The 15,477-nt window shown below is 37.4% G+C and overlaps 2 protein-coding genes and 1 long non-coding RNA gene across 4 annotated transcripts in view; 1 reads left to right on the top strand and 2 right to left on the bottom strand.

The window, feature by feature from the left end:
• Positions 1-337: 337 nt before the first annotated feature.
• On the top strand, positions 338-11,694 carry prg4a (proteoglycan 4a). The gene is made up of 14 exons (XM_020630041.3): positions 338-484; positions 869-985; positions 3,566-3,679; positions 4,480-4,539; positions 5,002-5,064; positions 6,367-6,492; positions 6,575-6,772; positions 7,183-7,293; positions 7,567-7,653; positions 7,854-7,993; positions 8,736-8,895; positions 10,355-10,438; positions 10,658-10,786; positions 11,349-11,694. Exons 1-14 carry the CDS (start codon positions 418-420, stop codon positions 11,528-11,530), a joined length of 1,638 nt encoding a protein of 545 aa, XP_020485697.1. The 5' UTR covers positions 338-417; the 3' UTR covers positions 11,531-11,694.
• LOC136179098 (uncharacterized) lies at positions 9,313-10,663 on the bottom strand. Its single transcript, XR_010666382.1, has 2 exons — positions 10,377-10,663; positions 9,313-9,840 (listed from the first exon to the last, which is right to left on the bottom strand). It is a non-coding gene; the product is annotated as an uncharacterized lncRNA (long non-coding RNA).
• A 1,976-nt stretch (positions 11,695-13,670) lies between the features above and the next one.
• LOC109980128 (nucleoprotein TPR) overlaps positions 13,671-15,477 on the bottom strand; it is a 38,910-nt gene continuing 37,103 nt past the window's right edge. For both annotated transcript variants that reach the window (XM_065954388.1, XM_065954389.1), the window contains 3 exons: positions 15,269-15,410; positions 14,979-15,076; positions 13,671-13,964 (listed from right to left, as the gene is read on the bottom strand). In XM_065954388.1, coding sequence (XP_065810460.1) covers positions 13,813-13,964; positions 14,979-15,076; positions 15,269-15,410 — 392 coding nt within the window. In that variant the 3' untranslated portion in view covers positions 13,671-13,812. The remainder of the gene's footprint in view (positions 13,965-14,978; positions 15,077-15,268; positions 15,411-15,477) is intronic.

Raw genomic sequence — 15,477 nt, 5'->3', positions numbered from 1 at the left:
CGTTGAGGGATAAATAAAGGATTATCTTATCTTATAGTGATAAAAATTGGAAAAACATTATAAACATAAAAAATGCGAAGCCAGTAATAAAATGTTGTTTAACAAAGAAAAAAAAATGTTGATGAAGTTACTGTCACTATGTAAGTATTATAAATGAGTTGCATTACACTCCCTGTCTCTAAACTGTGTGTGTGGGAGTTGCTGTGTAGGAAGTTTAAAAACATCTGGGCAGTTTCACTGAAGTGGTAGGTGTGTTACGAGAGTGTTTGTATGAGTAATTAAAGGTATTCTGTCTTGCTGCCTTTTTCTCTGATATAAAAGACCAGATGACTGACTGATTGAAAGTAGACTAGAGAGGGAACACACTGAGAAGGTGACTGATTCTGTTTCTGATTCTACACGAGCAAAGTCTTGATCATGAAGATGTTCCTGTGGCTTCTGTTGCTTGGCTTTGGTATGACCTATACGGCTGCTACTGGACCAGGTAAGACACATGTCCTTAACTTTATTCTACTTCATGTTTCTAGTATTGGAAATACACACATTGTATTTTAAATACCCTTTAATGCCGTTCTGATTTAGCTCACTCATAGCAATATAATAATTATAAATGCCTGGATTACTGACTAACAAACTAATCTTGTCCCATATTTTAGTGAGCCTCTGCCTTATTTAAAACGACATTATCTCTCAATAAGGTTGTGACATCATCATCTATTGTCAGATCATGTTTGCGATATCTTATAATAAATATTTGATATTCAGAGATGCATGTATACCTTGTCTAAAGGTGTGTGTTTGATTGATCATTGTTAGACATCCACAGCCCACTTCTTGCTTGTTCAAACACCTTCACTGTGTTTTTTAGACAGCTGTGTGGGTCGCTGTGGTGAGAGCTTCACCAGAGGCCAGCAGTGTACCTGTGACTTCAGCTGCCTCCAACATAATGAGTGCTGCCACGACTTTGAGGCGACTTGCTCCACCGGTAAGACCGTCACTAGAAGAGTTTTACCGATGGATAAAAACAATGTTCTAATCATGGTTATTAGAAATAGCTGTTACTTATAACATTACAAAAAAAGATTGCATTCAATACAAATATTCCATAAGAGTGTGAAATTTAATTATGCAATTATGTATTTTTTATTATTAATGTGTAAGTGTAAATATGAATCCTTCCTTCCTCATGTCATAAAAGGAGCCAAAGACAAATAGTATGTTTTTTAAAGATCTTTTAGCCTCATTTTGACTACTCTTTTCTTTCCTTGACCATCTCTCTACAATAATAATAACATAAAACAGAATCCACCAATAAATAAGACAAAAAAAAACCATACACCATAGGAAATCTGGTAAAAAAGAACAATAACATCTTCAAAAAGGAAAAAGGCAGTAGAAAAAAGTGACTCCTATAGTGATTAAAAAGAGAATAGTGAGATCTTCAGATAGGGAGTTCCACGGCCATCAGGCACGAACTGCAATGCTCGCGTCTTATGACCAGCAGAGTTTTATGAAATACTAGTTGGGTGCTAGAGGAGCAGTCAAGCTGGTCTGGCCTTTTAAGGCTTTAAAAACAAACAATAAGATCTTAAAATCATTTCCTGAAGTAAGGACAGGTGTGACATGTGTCACTTCTCTTGCCATGTTTTATAAGCTGTTTGGTTTTATTTGAATTGTAGTCTTTGCTAGTTCTGCTTGCTGGTGACAGAATGAAGTTCATTTCAGTAGTCGAGCCTGGGTGAAAAATAATGAATTAACTTTTTTAAGTCGGCAGGAGAAAGCAATGAGTTGTATTACTCTGTTCATCTGGCTTTCAAAAGAAAGCTGTGAAAGGACCTCATGGGTTGCTCTTTGCAAACATTATTAAATAGAGCACTCAGACTGAATGAGAGATTATTAATGACGCTAGTACAGGATCCAGATGGGGTAATAACAAAGACTTCAGATTGTCTAGTGTAGCTGAGTTTAAAGCGGGCATAGACTTGTGTGTCTTCAATGTAACATGTTTTCACCTAGGGTTAGCATGTAAACAGTAAATGAGAGGGGGCCTAAAGTACACCCCTGTAAGACCCCAAAAGGAGCACAGAAGGAAAGGGCATCTCTACACATTATAGAAGACCTGTTTAACATACAGAGTTTAGTGTTCCTCAAACAGCTGATCAACACATTGTGGTCCACTGTAATAGAAATGGAGTACAGCACAGAATCAGATGCAAACAGTAAATCATTGGAAACCTTGACCAGGGTTGTCTTAGTGCTGGAGCAGTACCCAGACTGAGATTTATTCATAAAATAAATCAGTTGAGTTCTTTTTTGTTTCTAATAACTTAGATGAAACGGGAGCTTGGAGTTTACAGAAAGCATCGGGATCAAGAGAGGGTTTCTTTAAAAATGTGTAAAGTGTTGGATTTTTAAAACCCCAGACGACAGAGAGCAGTTATTAATAGTTACGCTTTTTTAAAAACGAGTAGGATTGCAGACTGAAAGGCAGATGAATGTTTTATAAACAGTGCGTTCTTCGAGCTGCCAGAGAGATTTAGTGATGAGGGAGAGCACGAGTCAAAAGGCTACCTTAACAGTGTTCACATTTGGACAAATCTCTTTCATTTAGTGAGTGAGGTGGATGAGAAGTGGTCCACATTTCTCTGTTGAGGACACAACATCGGGCTAGACCAATCACAGATTTTACTGATTTAAACAGGATTCTGGGTTTATGACCATGATCAGTAAGAAGCTGTGAAAAATAAGTGTTTGTTCCTTTTTTTTGATTTTGTACTTCATATAAAGAGTTCATGAGCAGCTGTTTTTACTTTTCCCTCTTACGCTCTGTAAATCTTTATTTCCTGATTCAGTCACAGCAGAGAGAAAGCGTTTTGTATCTGACTCGGTTATCGAACCTAAAAGATAAGTGTGATACTGAAGAGTCCAAGGTGGAGCTGTTTTTACTCTTAACATGACATCTGTTGAAAGTCGTAAAAGCTTGACAAAAGCTTGGCATCAGTGCATCAGTGGTAGGGTGTTTGGGTCAGGAGAGAGGAGTGAAGCTTTGTGGTCAAAGATGCTATTTTCACATAATCCACACAGAAACCATGTGAGATCACAAGATCGGGTGTGTTCCCTTTGTCATGACTACGGAGCTTCAAATGTTGGGTCATGTAAAAAAAAAAAAAAAGTAAGAAGAAGTAAGAAGTAAGCACCGAGACTGACTGATAAAAGACCTAAAAAAATCCTGAGTAAAATGAGAAGTCATCTTAAAAATAAGACTTTTAAAACGAGGTAAATACAGAAACTGTTTTTCTATGGGGTGGGGGGGCTGAGCTGATTATTCAACAGCAGGGGCTGAAGTGATGGTTTTTACTGTGATCAGGTTATTTTGCCCGTTCCTTGGTGAGTCTTGGTGTTTGAAGGAGAAATAATACCAGCATCAGGTGGACCCCGTTGTCAGGGGGCGGGGCTAGAGAAAAGAAGGTGGGCAGGGTCTTGCAAAGGAAAAATACCACTCAAGGTTAAAAGCAATAATAATGCTATGATGACAATGCTCCGTTTGCCTGGCTGTTGTTCTCAGGTCAGTCCTGTAGGGGTCGCTGTGGCGAGGCGTTCAGGCGCGGTCAGCTGTGTGAGTGTGACCCAGAGTGCGTCCACTACAACACCTGTTGTCATGACTACCAGGGATACTGTGGTAAGCAGATACAGTATAAAATACACTATAGTTTACTATTTCAGACACCACACTGACAGACATGCAACAAACTGACAGATTATTGGCCTGTGAGTTCTCCTCATATTCCTCATGACAACAATGATAAATGTTCTTGAGCTTTATATAGTGCTGTTCTAGTGATCTGAGAGCACATTTTACACGTCATGTCACAGTCACACAATAATGGCAGAGGTATTCATCCATCAGTATTAAAGTCTTTCTATGTGATTTTTCACACTTAAATGTAATAGAAATCAAGTATATCCTCTGAAAATAACTCTGAGTCATGACTGTCTACAATGGGTGTAACACCCGAGTCCCACTGTCTGTGATGTTTTCAGAGTTTTCAGAGTCCTATCTTCACTTTGTTTACATTGCCCAGACGGCCGGTTGACTCCTCCCCTCACGTATAAAAGTAGTTTAATTGAGGGACTAGAGAAAAGAAGAATAACATACTGTACTCACTGCTTATCTGTGTTTCTAGATCACGCTCATTTCAGGTAAATTTACATGCAGTGTGAAGATACGAGCATAATAAAGATCACTAGCATTAGCATGCTAACACAACAATGCAGCGCGAGTTGTTTTGGTTTCATGCTGGTGCTCAAGGGCGACATCTGCTGGATCAAAAAATCACATATAAAGCCATTAAGTGGATAAATAATAAATACATCTTCTAGCACTTCAGGAAGAGAATGTCTTAAATAGAAAAGTTATCCTGATTTAAAAAGTTGACAGTTTTCAGACACTAAGTAAAATTCCTGTTCTGCTCTCCACAGATACAAATGTGGCATATTCACACCCGAGGACCGTCCAGGCTCTGAGGTCTGCAGTTTCAGGTAAAAGTCCCCTTTCCTTCACTACCGGTGGAGCTTTTACTTCACTGTGTTGGAACATTTCTGTCCAAACCAAAATGTAGCCTTTTCCCCCCCATCCCTTTTATTTTAAACAAGTCGCTTTTATCTGCTCTTGACACTTGTAATGAATTGAGGCTATACACATAATGATTGATTGATTGATGTGTAATCAAACCTTCCGATTGGAAGGATGTATGCTAATTTACCAAGTTTTGAGAGGAACACTGAAAATAGATTAATTTGTCTCATTTGCTTTTTAAGTAATAAATAACGATTACAAATCATTTTTGAATAAACTCAATCAGAACATTTTTAAACAATGTCACAAAGTCCTTCAGATATAATCAAAAAGTAAAATAAATTAAGTTAAAATACATCTCTCTCTGTTCATTTTCACATACTTGTATTTATTTCTTGTTCTTGTTTTTTTTTCCACCTTCTCAGAGAAACGCAAATCAAAGAGAGGCAAGAAAAGCTCCAACAGTGAGAGTGAGGAATGGTACACAGGTTAGTTGAATTATATCCAAATATCAACTTCAAGGCTTTAAAGTGGGCAACATTGTATTTTAACATGATAATGTTCATAACTTTTGGTCTGTGTCGGATACGGGCTCCTCTTTTCTTTGTGTTGATCACAGAGGTGTTTTCTGATTAATATAAATACACCTTTCTTTAGACAGTTTATACTGTCCTTGCAATGAGTTGCTTATCTTCAGAGCTAGACAGTTAGCTAACAAGTGTAAGTCCTCCAAAAAATGACAAGGCGTAACTTTTCTCGTTATTTATTGAAGAACACAGTATTTCCGTTCTTATTTACTTTCTTTCTTTCTTGTAAAACTGTAATAAAGCACAAATTGCAAAAGTACATTAGAAACTAATAAACAGAAAATAGGGCACAAGAAACAATTACATAACCGAACATGCTTAGTCATGCTGCTAGCTTACTGCTCTGCTAACTATCAATTTATTAAAATCCAATCGCCTAAAAAGAAACAACTTAAAAACGTACATTCTGCCTCTGTACACCAAAGAACACAAAATAATAAATACTTATGGACAATTAGTGCCCATGGCAACAAAGTGGAAAATCATTCTGCAGGAGGTGAAGAACCTGCTGTCTGCACTCTGCACAGCACTTAAAGGTCTCACATGCTCATACTACTCAGTTCACTTTAACAACCAGGAGGGGGCAGTGTAAAAACAAAACTTAACTCAAACAATATGAAATGTCCTTCACAGAGGGCACAACACAGTTTATCATTTTACTCAGTGTGGATTATTACAAAAAGCTGTATAGTGTGTTTACATTAAATGTTTTTGACATTTAAATGAACTGTGTAGAAAAAGACCATCTTCATGCTGATGGCCTTGTTTGTTTTTTTAAAGATCATAAAGAGGTATCACTATTAACTTCATCCTGTTTCACAACCACATAAAGACTCCTCACAGGGCATTTATAGACTTTTATAAAAAAAAAATATGTCACAGAGATACTTTAAGACCGTGTCAAATTGGGTAGGTCAGAGTTATGAAATCATAAAATACACTTTATTGTCCCACTAGGGAAATTAGTTTTGGACTCAGGAACTAAGTGTCTTTGAAGTTTTCATCATTCACACAGTGTCGCCTTCTCAGGTATTTTACTCACTGACAAATGTGTCATTTCAATATTGAATACTTAATCAAACTATTTATTTTATATTTTTAATTTGATCCAGTCTTTAACCACTGAGAACACAATACTAAAGTGAATCCTTGATGGGCTGATAAATGCTTATATTGTTGTTTTAAACATATTTCTTTGTTTAGCACGCAGTCACTGCTCACAGTACCCTGGGGCTCCATGTTCAAGGACATCAGGTGTCATTAAGCCATCCACTGCTAGCTCCTCTGGCCCGACCGCTCCCGCTAATCCATCCATTCCACTTCAACATGGTTTGTGATAATATTTTTATTTTATTTTTAAATCACTATTTTTCACTCCAAAGATGATTCAAACAACATTGTTCTCCGACAGGTGTGAGAAACATCCCTACCTTTCATGGTAGAGCTCCAGAATCACCAGCATCAGGCTCATCTCTGCCAAGCTACAACGCTCAGTCTCAGGGCAGCAACACTCCTGTCCGTCCCTCTGCTTCAGGAGCTGATGGAGGTACACTGAACGTCCATCTGTTGATACAACCTGGGGAAGTCGCTCCATCTGCACCAAGTCAAGGTAAATCAAACATTAAAAAATGACTGCTTTCATTTCAAATACAACTTTTTTTTAAATACAATAATACATAAAACATAATAATGGATTTTCTAGATATGTAGGTGCACCTAGATTTTGAAAAAGATAAATTACATGTATTATGACATCACCACTGCACAGCTCCTACATTGCACCTTTTGTACATTTTGTGTTTTTAATTTTTTATATTTTACATTTTTAAATTCTATTTTATATATTGTAATATCTTCTTATACTGTATTATTTAAGTTGTTGCTAGTTCTGCTTTATTTCCTTATTAATTGTTTAGCACCAATACACCAAGTCAAATTCCTTGTATGTGTAAAAGTACTTGGCAATAAACCCCGATTCTGATTCTGATAATGATGAAACGGAGTGTGTTTTGTTCCAAGATTACAGTGACCCTGCAGGCCCTGCAGACCCCAGACCCAGCACCCTGCAGGACGTAGCGCAGGCCTTTGTTCAGTCTTTAGTGAAGGAAGACTCTGAGGGACCAGTGACAGGTAAGACTGTAGATTTACATATCTTTACATGTACACATGTCCTTTTCTTTGTTTTAGTTATTGACAAGTGCACAGAATTCCCACATTGTAAAAAATAAATGTAAATGGCTTTCAAATTCTTGAAGTATGGGATTCATAAAGCACATATGGGTAAAAAAGTAGTAGTCAGTCAAAGTGTTGCTTTGATCAATGAACCCATTACTAATACGTGAATAAGCTTCTGGATAACTGTTTAAACACCTTCAGTGAACAATAAACTGTGTTTGTGTAAAGGAGTATTTGCTGATCAGAACCTCTGCAGTGACTCTCCCATCAATGGACTGACGGTGCTCAGCAATGGGACCATGCTGATATTTAAAGGTTAGAATTTGTGATGTTTTTTTTTTGTTCTTGTTGCACATTATTATTTCAAGTTTCTAGTGTAAGTAATGTCTAACCCAATGCCAGGAAAGAAACTATGCAGTTAATCATAAGTTTTCAACAACAGAGGGGTTTTTGCAGTTATGGGATTCTAAAGAGGGCTTCAGGAGTTCTGTTGAAGCTCTCCTTTGCGTTTGCAGGTGAGCTGTTCTGGTCAGTGAATCCTGTCAGTCGCTCAGTTGGTCGTCCAAAGAATATCCTGGATAATTTAGGCGTCCCGTCTCCCATCGATACCATCTTCACACGCTGCAACTGTAAGGGAAACACCTACATCATCAAGGTACAACTGCTGCTGTCAACACAACCACAACGTTACCTTCAGTACTAAACCTGAACCTTCTTATGGCTAACTGTTGACAAAACTAAATATTTAACTTGTTTTTTCTTATTTATTTTTTGTTGTCTCCTAGTGCCCCCCTTTTTACTGTAAAGTGTCCTTGGGTTTCTTGAAAGGCGCTATATAAATCCAAGCTATTATTAAAAAATTGAATTAGAATAGACTTTATTGTCATTGCACAAGAGTACAACGAAATGTACTGTGCCAAGCCTGAAATATAAAAAATATACATATATAGAATAACAACAAATATATACGTATACACACATGTATATATATACCTCCACAAGTACAGTAGAAAATATCCAAACACACCCATTCTATTCTAATTCTACAAAACAATTTGTTACAGGAGCACATAGAGCGTTTGTAACGTTTTAGCACATTCAGGAAAATGAGTCAAGTTATCCACCTAACATTGATTGATTCTGCACGTTTGTGTAATCTAAATATATTTTTTCCTTTCATTTTAAAATCTCAATATGTTGAATTTAAGTTCTTCCATTGTTTGTCATCCAACGAATATTTGACCATTTCTCTGTCACAAGCTGCAGAGAGAGAGATATCTTTCTATATAAGGGAAATTCCTGTTTGTTTTCACAATAAAAACTCACTTCTAAACGACCGCTACAGTATATATTGCAGTGAGTACTTTCCCTTATCATTATTCCTATCATTGCTCCAGGGAGACCAGTACTGGCTTCTGGATGAAAACATGGTGATGGAGCCGGGCTTCCCTAAACCTCTGGCCTCTGAGTTCCCAGGTCTGACAGGAAGCATCAGTGCTGCACTGGCAGCGCCTGCCACCAGGAGCAGATCTGAGACTGTGTTCTTCTTTAAGAAAGGTAATTTAAAATGACTGTTAAACAGAGAAACAGAGGTGCTACGAGGGATTCAGATACGTGATTCCAAATCTCAAGAGCTCAAGAGGTGACTACTGGCCAAAAGAACAGTGTAGAGATCAATCAATCAATCTGTATTTGTAGAGTACCAAATCACTAGACTAATATCACTAGACTGTTGTTTCAGTATATTTTTACAAAGTCCAACATGAGCAAGCACTTGCAACATTTGGCAAGAAACTTCTTTTTTTTGATTTTGAAATACTTACCTGTGGACATGCATTAGTGGAGAGATGTCAGAGTGGGGCTGCTACACAGGGAGCGGTTGGGGGTTCGATGCCTTGCTCAGGGGCACCTTGGGCTGATAATGACCGTTGTCATCGTGTAGCTGTTTTTGCAGCACGTTGACAGGTATAATAGTAACTCTTCAAAGTTATTTTTATTGAATTATTACACACATTAATACAAACAGATCCCACCCCCCCCTTGCTGTCATTCACGTCTAAAGACTCTCACTACCTCGCCATATTCTGTTGACGGCGAAGATGAAAGACTAGTTGTTGAGACACTTGGTGAAAAATAAATAAAATAAACATAAATATACACACTTAAGTATTAATAATAATATTCTGATGTATAGGTAAGGTGGAATAAAAATAAAATAATAAATAAAAAGCCAGAAGCAGCACGACCAGGTCAGAAGATAGAATGTGTCGAGGGTCAAGGCAAAGCAAATTCACTATTTAATCCTGTACATGTGTGGAGGGTTTGCCAAAGAATGTCAGGTTGATTTTCTCAAGTTTCAGGTTGATAAGTACATCCCTTATCCGATGAGAAAGTGAAGGTGGGGCAACTTAAGACTGAGAGTAATAGTTGTAGAAGTTGGAGTCAGGCAGGGCCATGGCAGCAGGCTGTCTGCAGAATCATCCAGATTCAGGGTTAGTAACACTAATGGGACAAGAAGATTTAGTATTTAGTGACATGATGTTTATAACATGAATGAATACGGGGGTGCACCTTGTTCAGGTCTCCCAGCAGCAGTCTGAGGCCTGAGTAAGCCCTAACTACAATCTTTATCTGAAAGAAAAGTGTGAAGCCTTTAGTAGGATTCGAAATAAAATCAGGATCTTGTTGTTTTCTTTTACAGCCTTCTCAGTTCTGATTGTGTTCTCGGTTTGTAATTCCACAAGACTGAAAATAAACTGAAAGAGTTTGAAATGGTCTCATGACCCAAATGCAGTTGGGTGGAATTGTTTAACCTTATCTCGAGTATCAGGTGGGTAAGAGGCTTTATTGAAAGGTATAGGTGGAACCTGAGTTAAATACTACACCCAAAAGTTAAAACTCAATCTCCAATCAGAGCTGCTTCTCGTGTTAGTGAGCACCCTGAATGTGAGCATCGCTAAGCTTTTTCGATTTTATTGAAATGTCAAATGAGAGCTATACCCTTTTTGTCCACTAGGTGACGTCATTCAGAGGTTTACCTTCCCATCAGGCAGCACTCCCTCCTGCGGCAACAGACAGAGTCGTTTCTCTCTCCAGGCTGGTGAGTAACCCGTCTCAGCAGCTTGCTCAACAAATGACAAATCACTATCAAGCATTTCAGTTTTCAATTCATATCCAATTTAAAGTAAAATGTTTGTAACAAATGTTGATATTACATTAAACATTAGAGAGTAATAACAGTTCAAATAGCTATAGAATTTGTTTCCAACTAACTAAATGTGGGAGATTTTAAATGCTGTTATTTATTTCTCTCATCCAGAAGTTCTTCTTAGTAAAGAGATCAAAATCAAATCCTCTCTGAAGGGATTCCCCATCCCGGTCACTTCTGCTCTGTCTATACCCAGTCCTCGGAGAAGTGATCCATACCAGCACTACGTCTTCTCTGGATGTAAGAACCATTCCTTCATTGTCATCAAAAATCAATGATGAACTCAATGTTCACTGAGAGAAAAGGATTAACATTTCTCCATTTTAAAGTCTTTATATGCGACTTTTTGAAACCAAAACAACTCGCGCTGCATTGTTGTGTTAGCATGCTAATGCTAGTGATCTTTATTATGCTGGTATCTTCACACTGCATGTAAATTTACCTGAAATGAGCGTGATCTAGAAACACAGTTAAGCAGTGAGTACAGTATGTTATTCTTCTTTTCTCTAGTCCCTCAATTAAACAACTTTTATACACGAGGGGAGGAGTCAGCCGGCCGTCCTAACGATGTAAACAAAGTGAAGATAGGACTCTGAAAACTCTGAAAACATCACAGACAGTGGGACTCGGGTGTTACACCCATTGTAGACAGTCATGACTCAGAGTTATTTTCAGAGGATATACTTGATTTATATTACATTTAAGTGTGAAAAATCACATATAAAGCCTTTAACTGTTTTATGTTTCTTCTCCACGTTCTTTGAAAGTGAAGCTGAATTGTGTTCCTTGTCTCTCTCTACAGCTCTTTTCTTCAACATCAAGATTTCTGGTAACCTGCCAGCTCTGGCTAAACCTGACCCAGACTCAGCCTTTGCACCTCTACCCCTTTCCAGCCCTGCTCTTGCGGCACCCAACACGGCTGCTCAGAATAGAAATCCTCCCCAACCGACCAACTCCATCAAAGTTTGGCTGCAGTGCCCATAGGAACACCCTGAAGAGGAGAAAAGAACAACTCCTGATACTTTCTGCATTTAAACTCAAATATCACAAATGTAAACTGCTTCACCCTTCATCCTGCAATAACATTGAAAATCTTTCAGCTGTAAAGAGTTTTTCTTATAAATAAAAACCTCTTTCATGAATAACTATTTTCTATTGTTGGCAGTGTTATTATTCAATCTTTAAGCTAACAAATATGTTTTTGTAATTCATTTATTTTCCACAAACATTTTTTAAAGAAAAAGTAGCCAAAAATCTAAACAATTTTCCCAGAGCCCAAGGTGATATATTTGTCCAACAAACATTCTAAAAACTACAAATAATGTAGAAGTTCTTCATTATTAATTAAAGAAAAGCAGCTATATGTTCCATTTAAGGTGCTTAAAACATAGAATTTGTTAAAATACCATATTCCAAGGTGTCTGCTTAGGTCATTTCCTGATCAATAAACTGACCAATCACAACTTAACACAGTGTCCCACGGCTATGTTACTTTTTCTTATGAAAAAAATAAAATAAAGTAGGAACCAAGTCCTAACAGCCTTTAAAACCCCAGTGGTAACCATTTTAACTGGGAGGAGTGAAACAAATCTGTTATTTGAGGTATTTTCTTATATGATAGAATTTAATAAAAATGTTGTGTTTTATGTTTATTAGGAGCCTTATCAAACAGATTTATTAAATAGTTTCCAGTGAATGTTTGGCTTCAGTTAATGGAAAAGGTGATACTGTAGTAGCCACACTAAAAAAAGGAACACCATGGCCCTTTCCGAATATCCACAGTTCAGTATGCAGTGCGTACTATTCAGTATGGAGTTTCAGTATACTGAACTTTCGTGGTCATTCAGTATGCATTTTTTGTGTCCACCTCAGTATACTGAACATTTCAGTATGGATACTAACTTCCTGGTTTCATGCAGTATGGATCGGATGTGTGCTTTCAGGAAATGAATTGTATTTTACCCACAATGCTGTGCGAAATTAAACGTAAATCGTCACGTCACGTCCGCCTCCAAATCAAAACAAACGAGCGTGGATTAATTGAATCAATTTTTAATCTAGAGTTAAAGTCCCGACTGAAATCACTACTTTTAATTAACAACAGAAAATAAAACAAATGTCTGCATTATTATAAAACCTTTCTCCCTCTATTTAAATAATGATGTCACTATTTAAATGTGTCTTTATTGGTTTATTTTATATTCTGTATATTACTGTCTTTCATCTGTACTTTCCTTTATGTACTGTATGTTATTTAGTTATTTAATCTGTCTTTTACTTGATTTACATTATGATATTGGCTTTTTTGTTTACCTGAGTGTATATGAGCATTACTCTTCTTGAATAAAGCTAAACAAAACAAAACAAAAAAAACGGGTGGATGCGGCCGGTTCAGGAAACGTAAATGACGTCACTTCCTTACTGAATGAATCAGACTAAGTAGGGACAAATATCTGCCTACTGTGTGTGCATACTGAATAGTAGGTACTAACAGTATACAGCATGGATAGTACGTACTGCATACTGCCTACTGCATACTGAAAGATTGAGTATGTACTTGGCAATTCAGATGCAGCCCGGGTTGTACACGTAGCATAGTGTGTCGAGTGTTTCCTAAATGACTGCTGCCACTTTTAGGCACTTTATTCACCCAAACATGGACATGCTGGTATTGATAACAGGGAGGGGATGTGTTGATACTCATCATATCAATCAATCTACTTAGAAAAACAAAACAAAATATCCCTATTACAGATTGTGTAACTTTATTAATAAAACAAGTGTACGACCAGTTCAAAGACACAGGAAGTGAACAAACTGTCAATAGTAAAACCAGGACAGATCTAATACACAGAAAAAGAAAACATGATTATAACATGAGATATGTGAGCATTGCAAACACAAAGGGTTTATAACCCCTCACATAGCAGGATTATTGTCTTCAACTAATCAGAAACTGTTATTTTGAAAGTCTCAACACTACGTATAAAAATTAAGGAAATAAGCAACACATTTTATAATCTTATGAAATGAGAAGCCTAAGCTGTGACTGGGGATCATCATTAGTTCATGCCCCCTCTGCCCATGGCCCCTCCCCTTCCTCCATGATACATCGTTCCTGAAAGAGAAAAACGTGTTTATGGTGAATAACTGAGATTATTAAATCTCTCTGTTCATGTTATGAATCACCCCTTGTGTTTGCTGCTCTCTGTCTGTTTCACTTAAATACTCTAATCATTACCTTTTGAATGATTAGGATTTATGAATCAGATGAAGGTCTGTAGACCTGCATCGTCTTTACTGGCACACTGAGTCGACTGGTTCAGATACTTACCTCTGCGGCTGAACCTTCCTCCTCTGCTCCCTCTGATCAGAGGTAGAGTGGTAGGCAGGCGCCGCTGAGGAACAATGATGGTGTCTATGGATACATTGAGAGATAAGACAGGGTATTACTAACAATAACAGGAATAATATGAGAATAATTTAAAAACCACAACAGGCTGCAACCCTGAGCCGAGGAATTTAAAAGGATTGTTTTTGCACATCAGAAAGGTTTTGAAGCTTCTTTCAACGTCTTAAAATGGATTGTAAATAGAGCCTAGAGGGGTTCTTTATTTTTCACCCTCTGTTCAAATAGCAGTTTCAATATTTATCCAGTACATGCACCAACTATGTGACATATAGAAGTGAGGAGGGTTGTCATTAATCCGGGAAACAGCATGATAGAATAACTGAAGTAGAATATGAATGCTTGAAGTCATACTCAATTGAAGGGCTGACTGTTGGTTGATAAAACTTGTCACTACACTAAAAATCATTTTACTGAATTTTTTTAAATGTTCACAATGTAAGATTACAGTGACTTGTTTTTAAAAGAGGAAGGAAATATAGAATTCACAATCTAGAAACGCAGCTTCTTGGGAGGAGACAGAAGAGAAGAAGGTTGTTCTGGATTATCTGACCAACTGTTAATTTCTTATATGAATGCAGTGATTTATGATTTAATTTACCCTAAACATTCAAGTTTTAATCTGATTTTGTGAACTGTGTAAAAACAGGGTCTAACATGTTTTTGAGAGGCTTTCAGGTGCAGCTAGTTAGCGCTGGTCGATACGACCTCAAATCAATACCACCATTAATTGAACATTTTACCTCGATTACGATTAATGAACGATTATTTGTTTTTGTTTTTTACCCTCATAGTTCACTGACGAGGTCTCTACTGTAAATATGCTCATCTATTGAAGCTGGGATATGTTTTCTAAGGACAGAGTGTATATCTGATGAACTATTTTGTGGTTATTTATTTAATATTTCAAACTGAAATCAAAGCATCGCTTGAAATGAAAATGTTAGGTGTAGTTCATGATGAAAATCCAGCAAAGAGAGTTTAAATTCTACTTTTTAAAGGCAATACATTAAAACACATTACCAGGTTCTTGACTAGTAGACGGTAATGATGCATCATCACTTTGCTGTCCTGTTGACTCCATGTCTGTTTGGCTCTCCAGAGATGATTCAATACCAGGACTGAACAAGAACAAGCAGTTACATTAGGCTCCATCCTCACATAAGTTACATTTCTGGAACAATGATTTTGTTGTTATCTTCTAAGAACACACACGAACATATGAGGAACGGGTGTGTCAGTACACCACAGGGGTTTTCCCTTTGTGCAGCTTTAGCTCTGTTGGTGTCAGAGAGGGTTTACATTTTGTTCACCTTTCTGTTTCATGCTCCATGAAGACCTCATCTCCATCATCTCCACCAGAAGCCATCCCGGCAGTGGCAGTTACCATGGGAACCGACTGGGATGCCATGTTGTCAGCGCTGTCTGAGGGCACAGATTCTGAGAAGACCGTCACTGACAGAGACAGAGGGGACATGTTGAAGCATTTTCAATAAAAAAAAACAGATACACATTGAATTTA

Source organism: Labrus bergylta, chromosome 4, assembly GCF_963930695.1.
Source record: "Labrus bergylta chromosome 4, fLabBer1.1, whole genome shotgun sequence".
NCBI lineage: Eukaryota > Metazoa > Chordata > Actinopteri > Labriformes > Labridae > Labrus > Labrus bergylta.
This window is presented reverse-complemented; position numbering and strand designations above follow the sequence as displayed.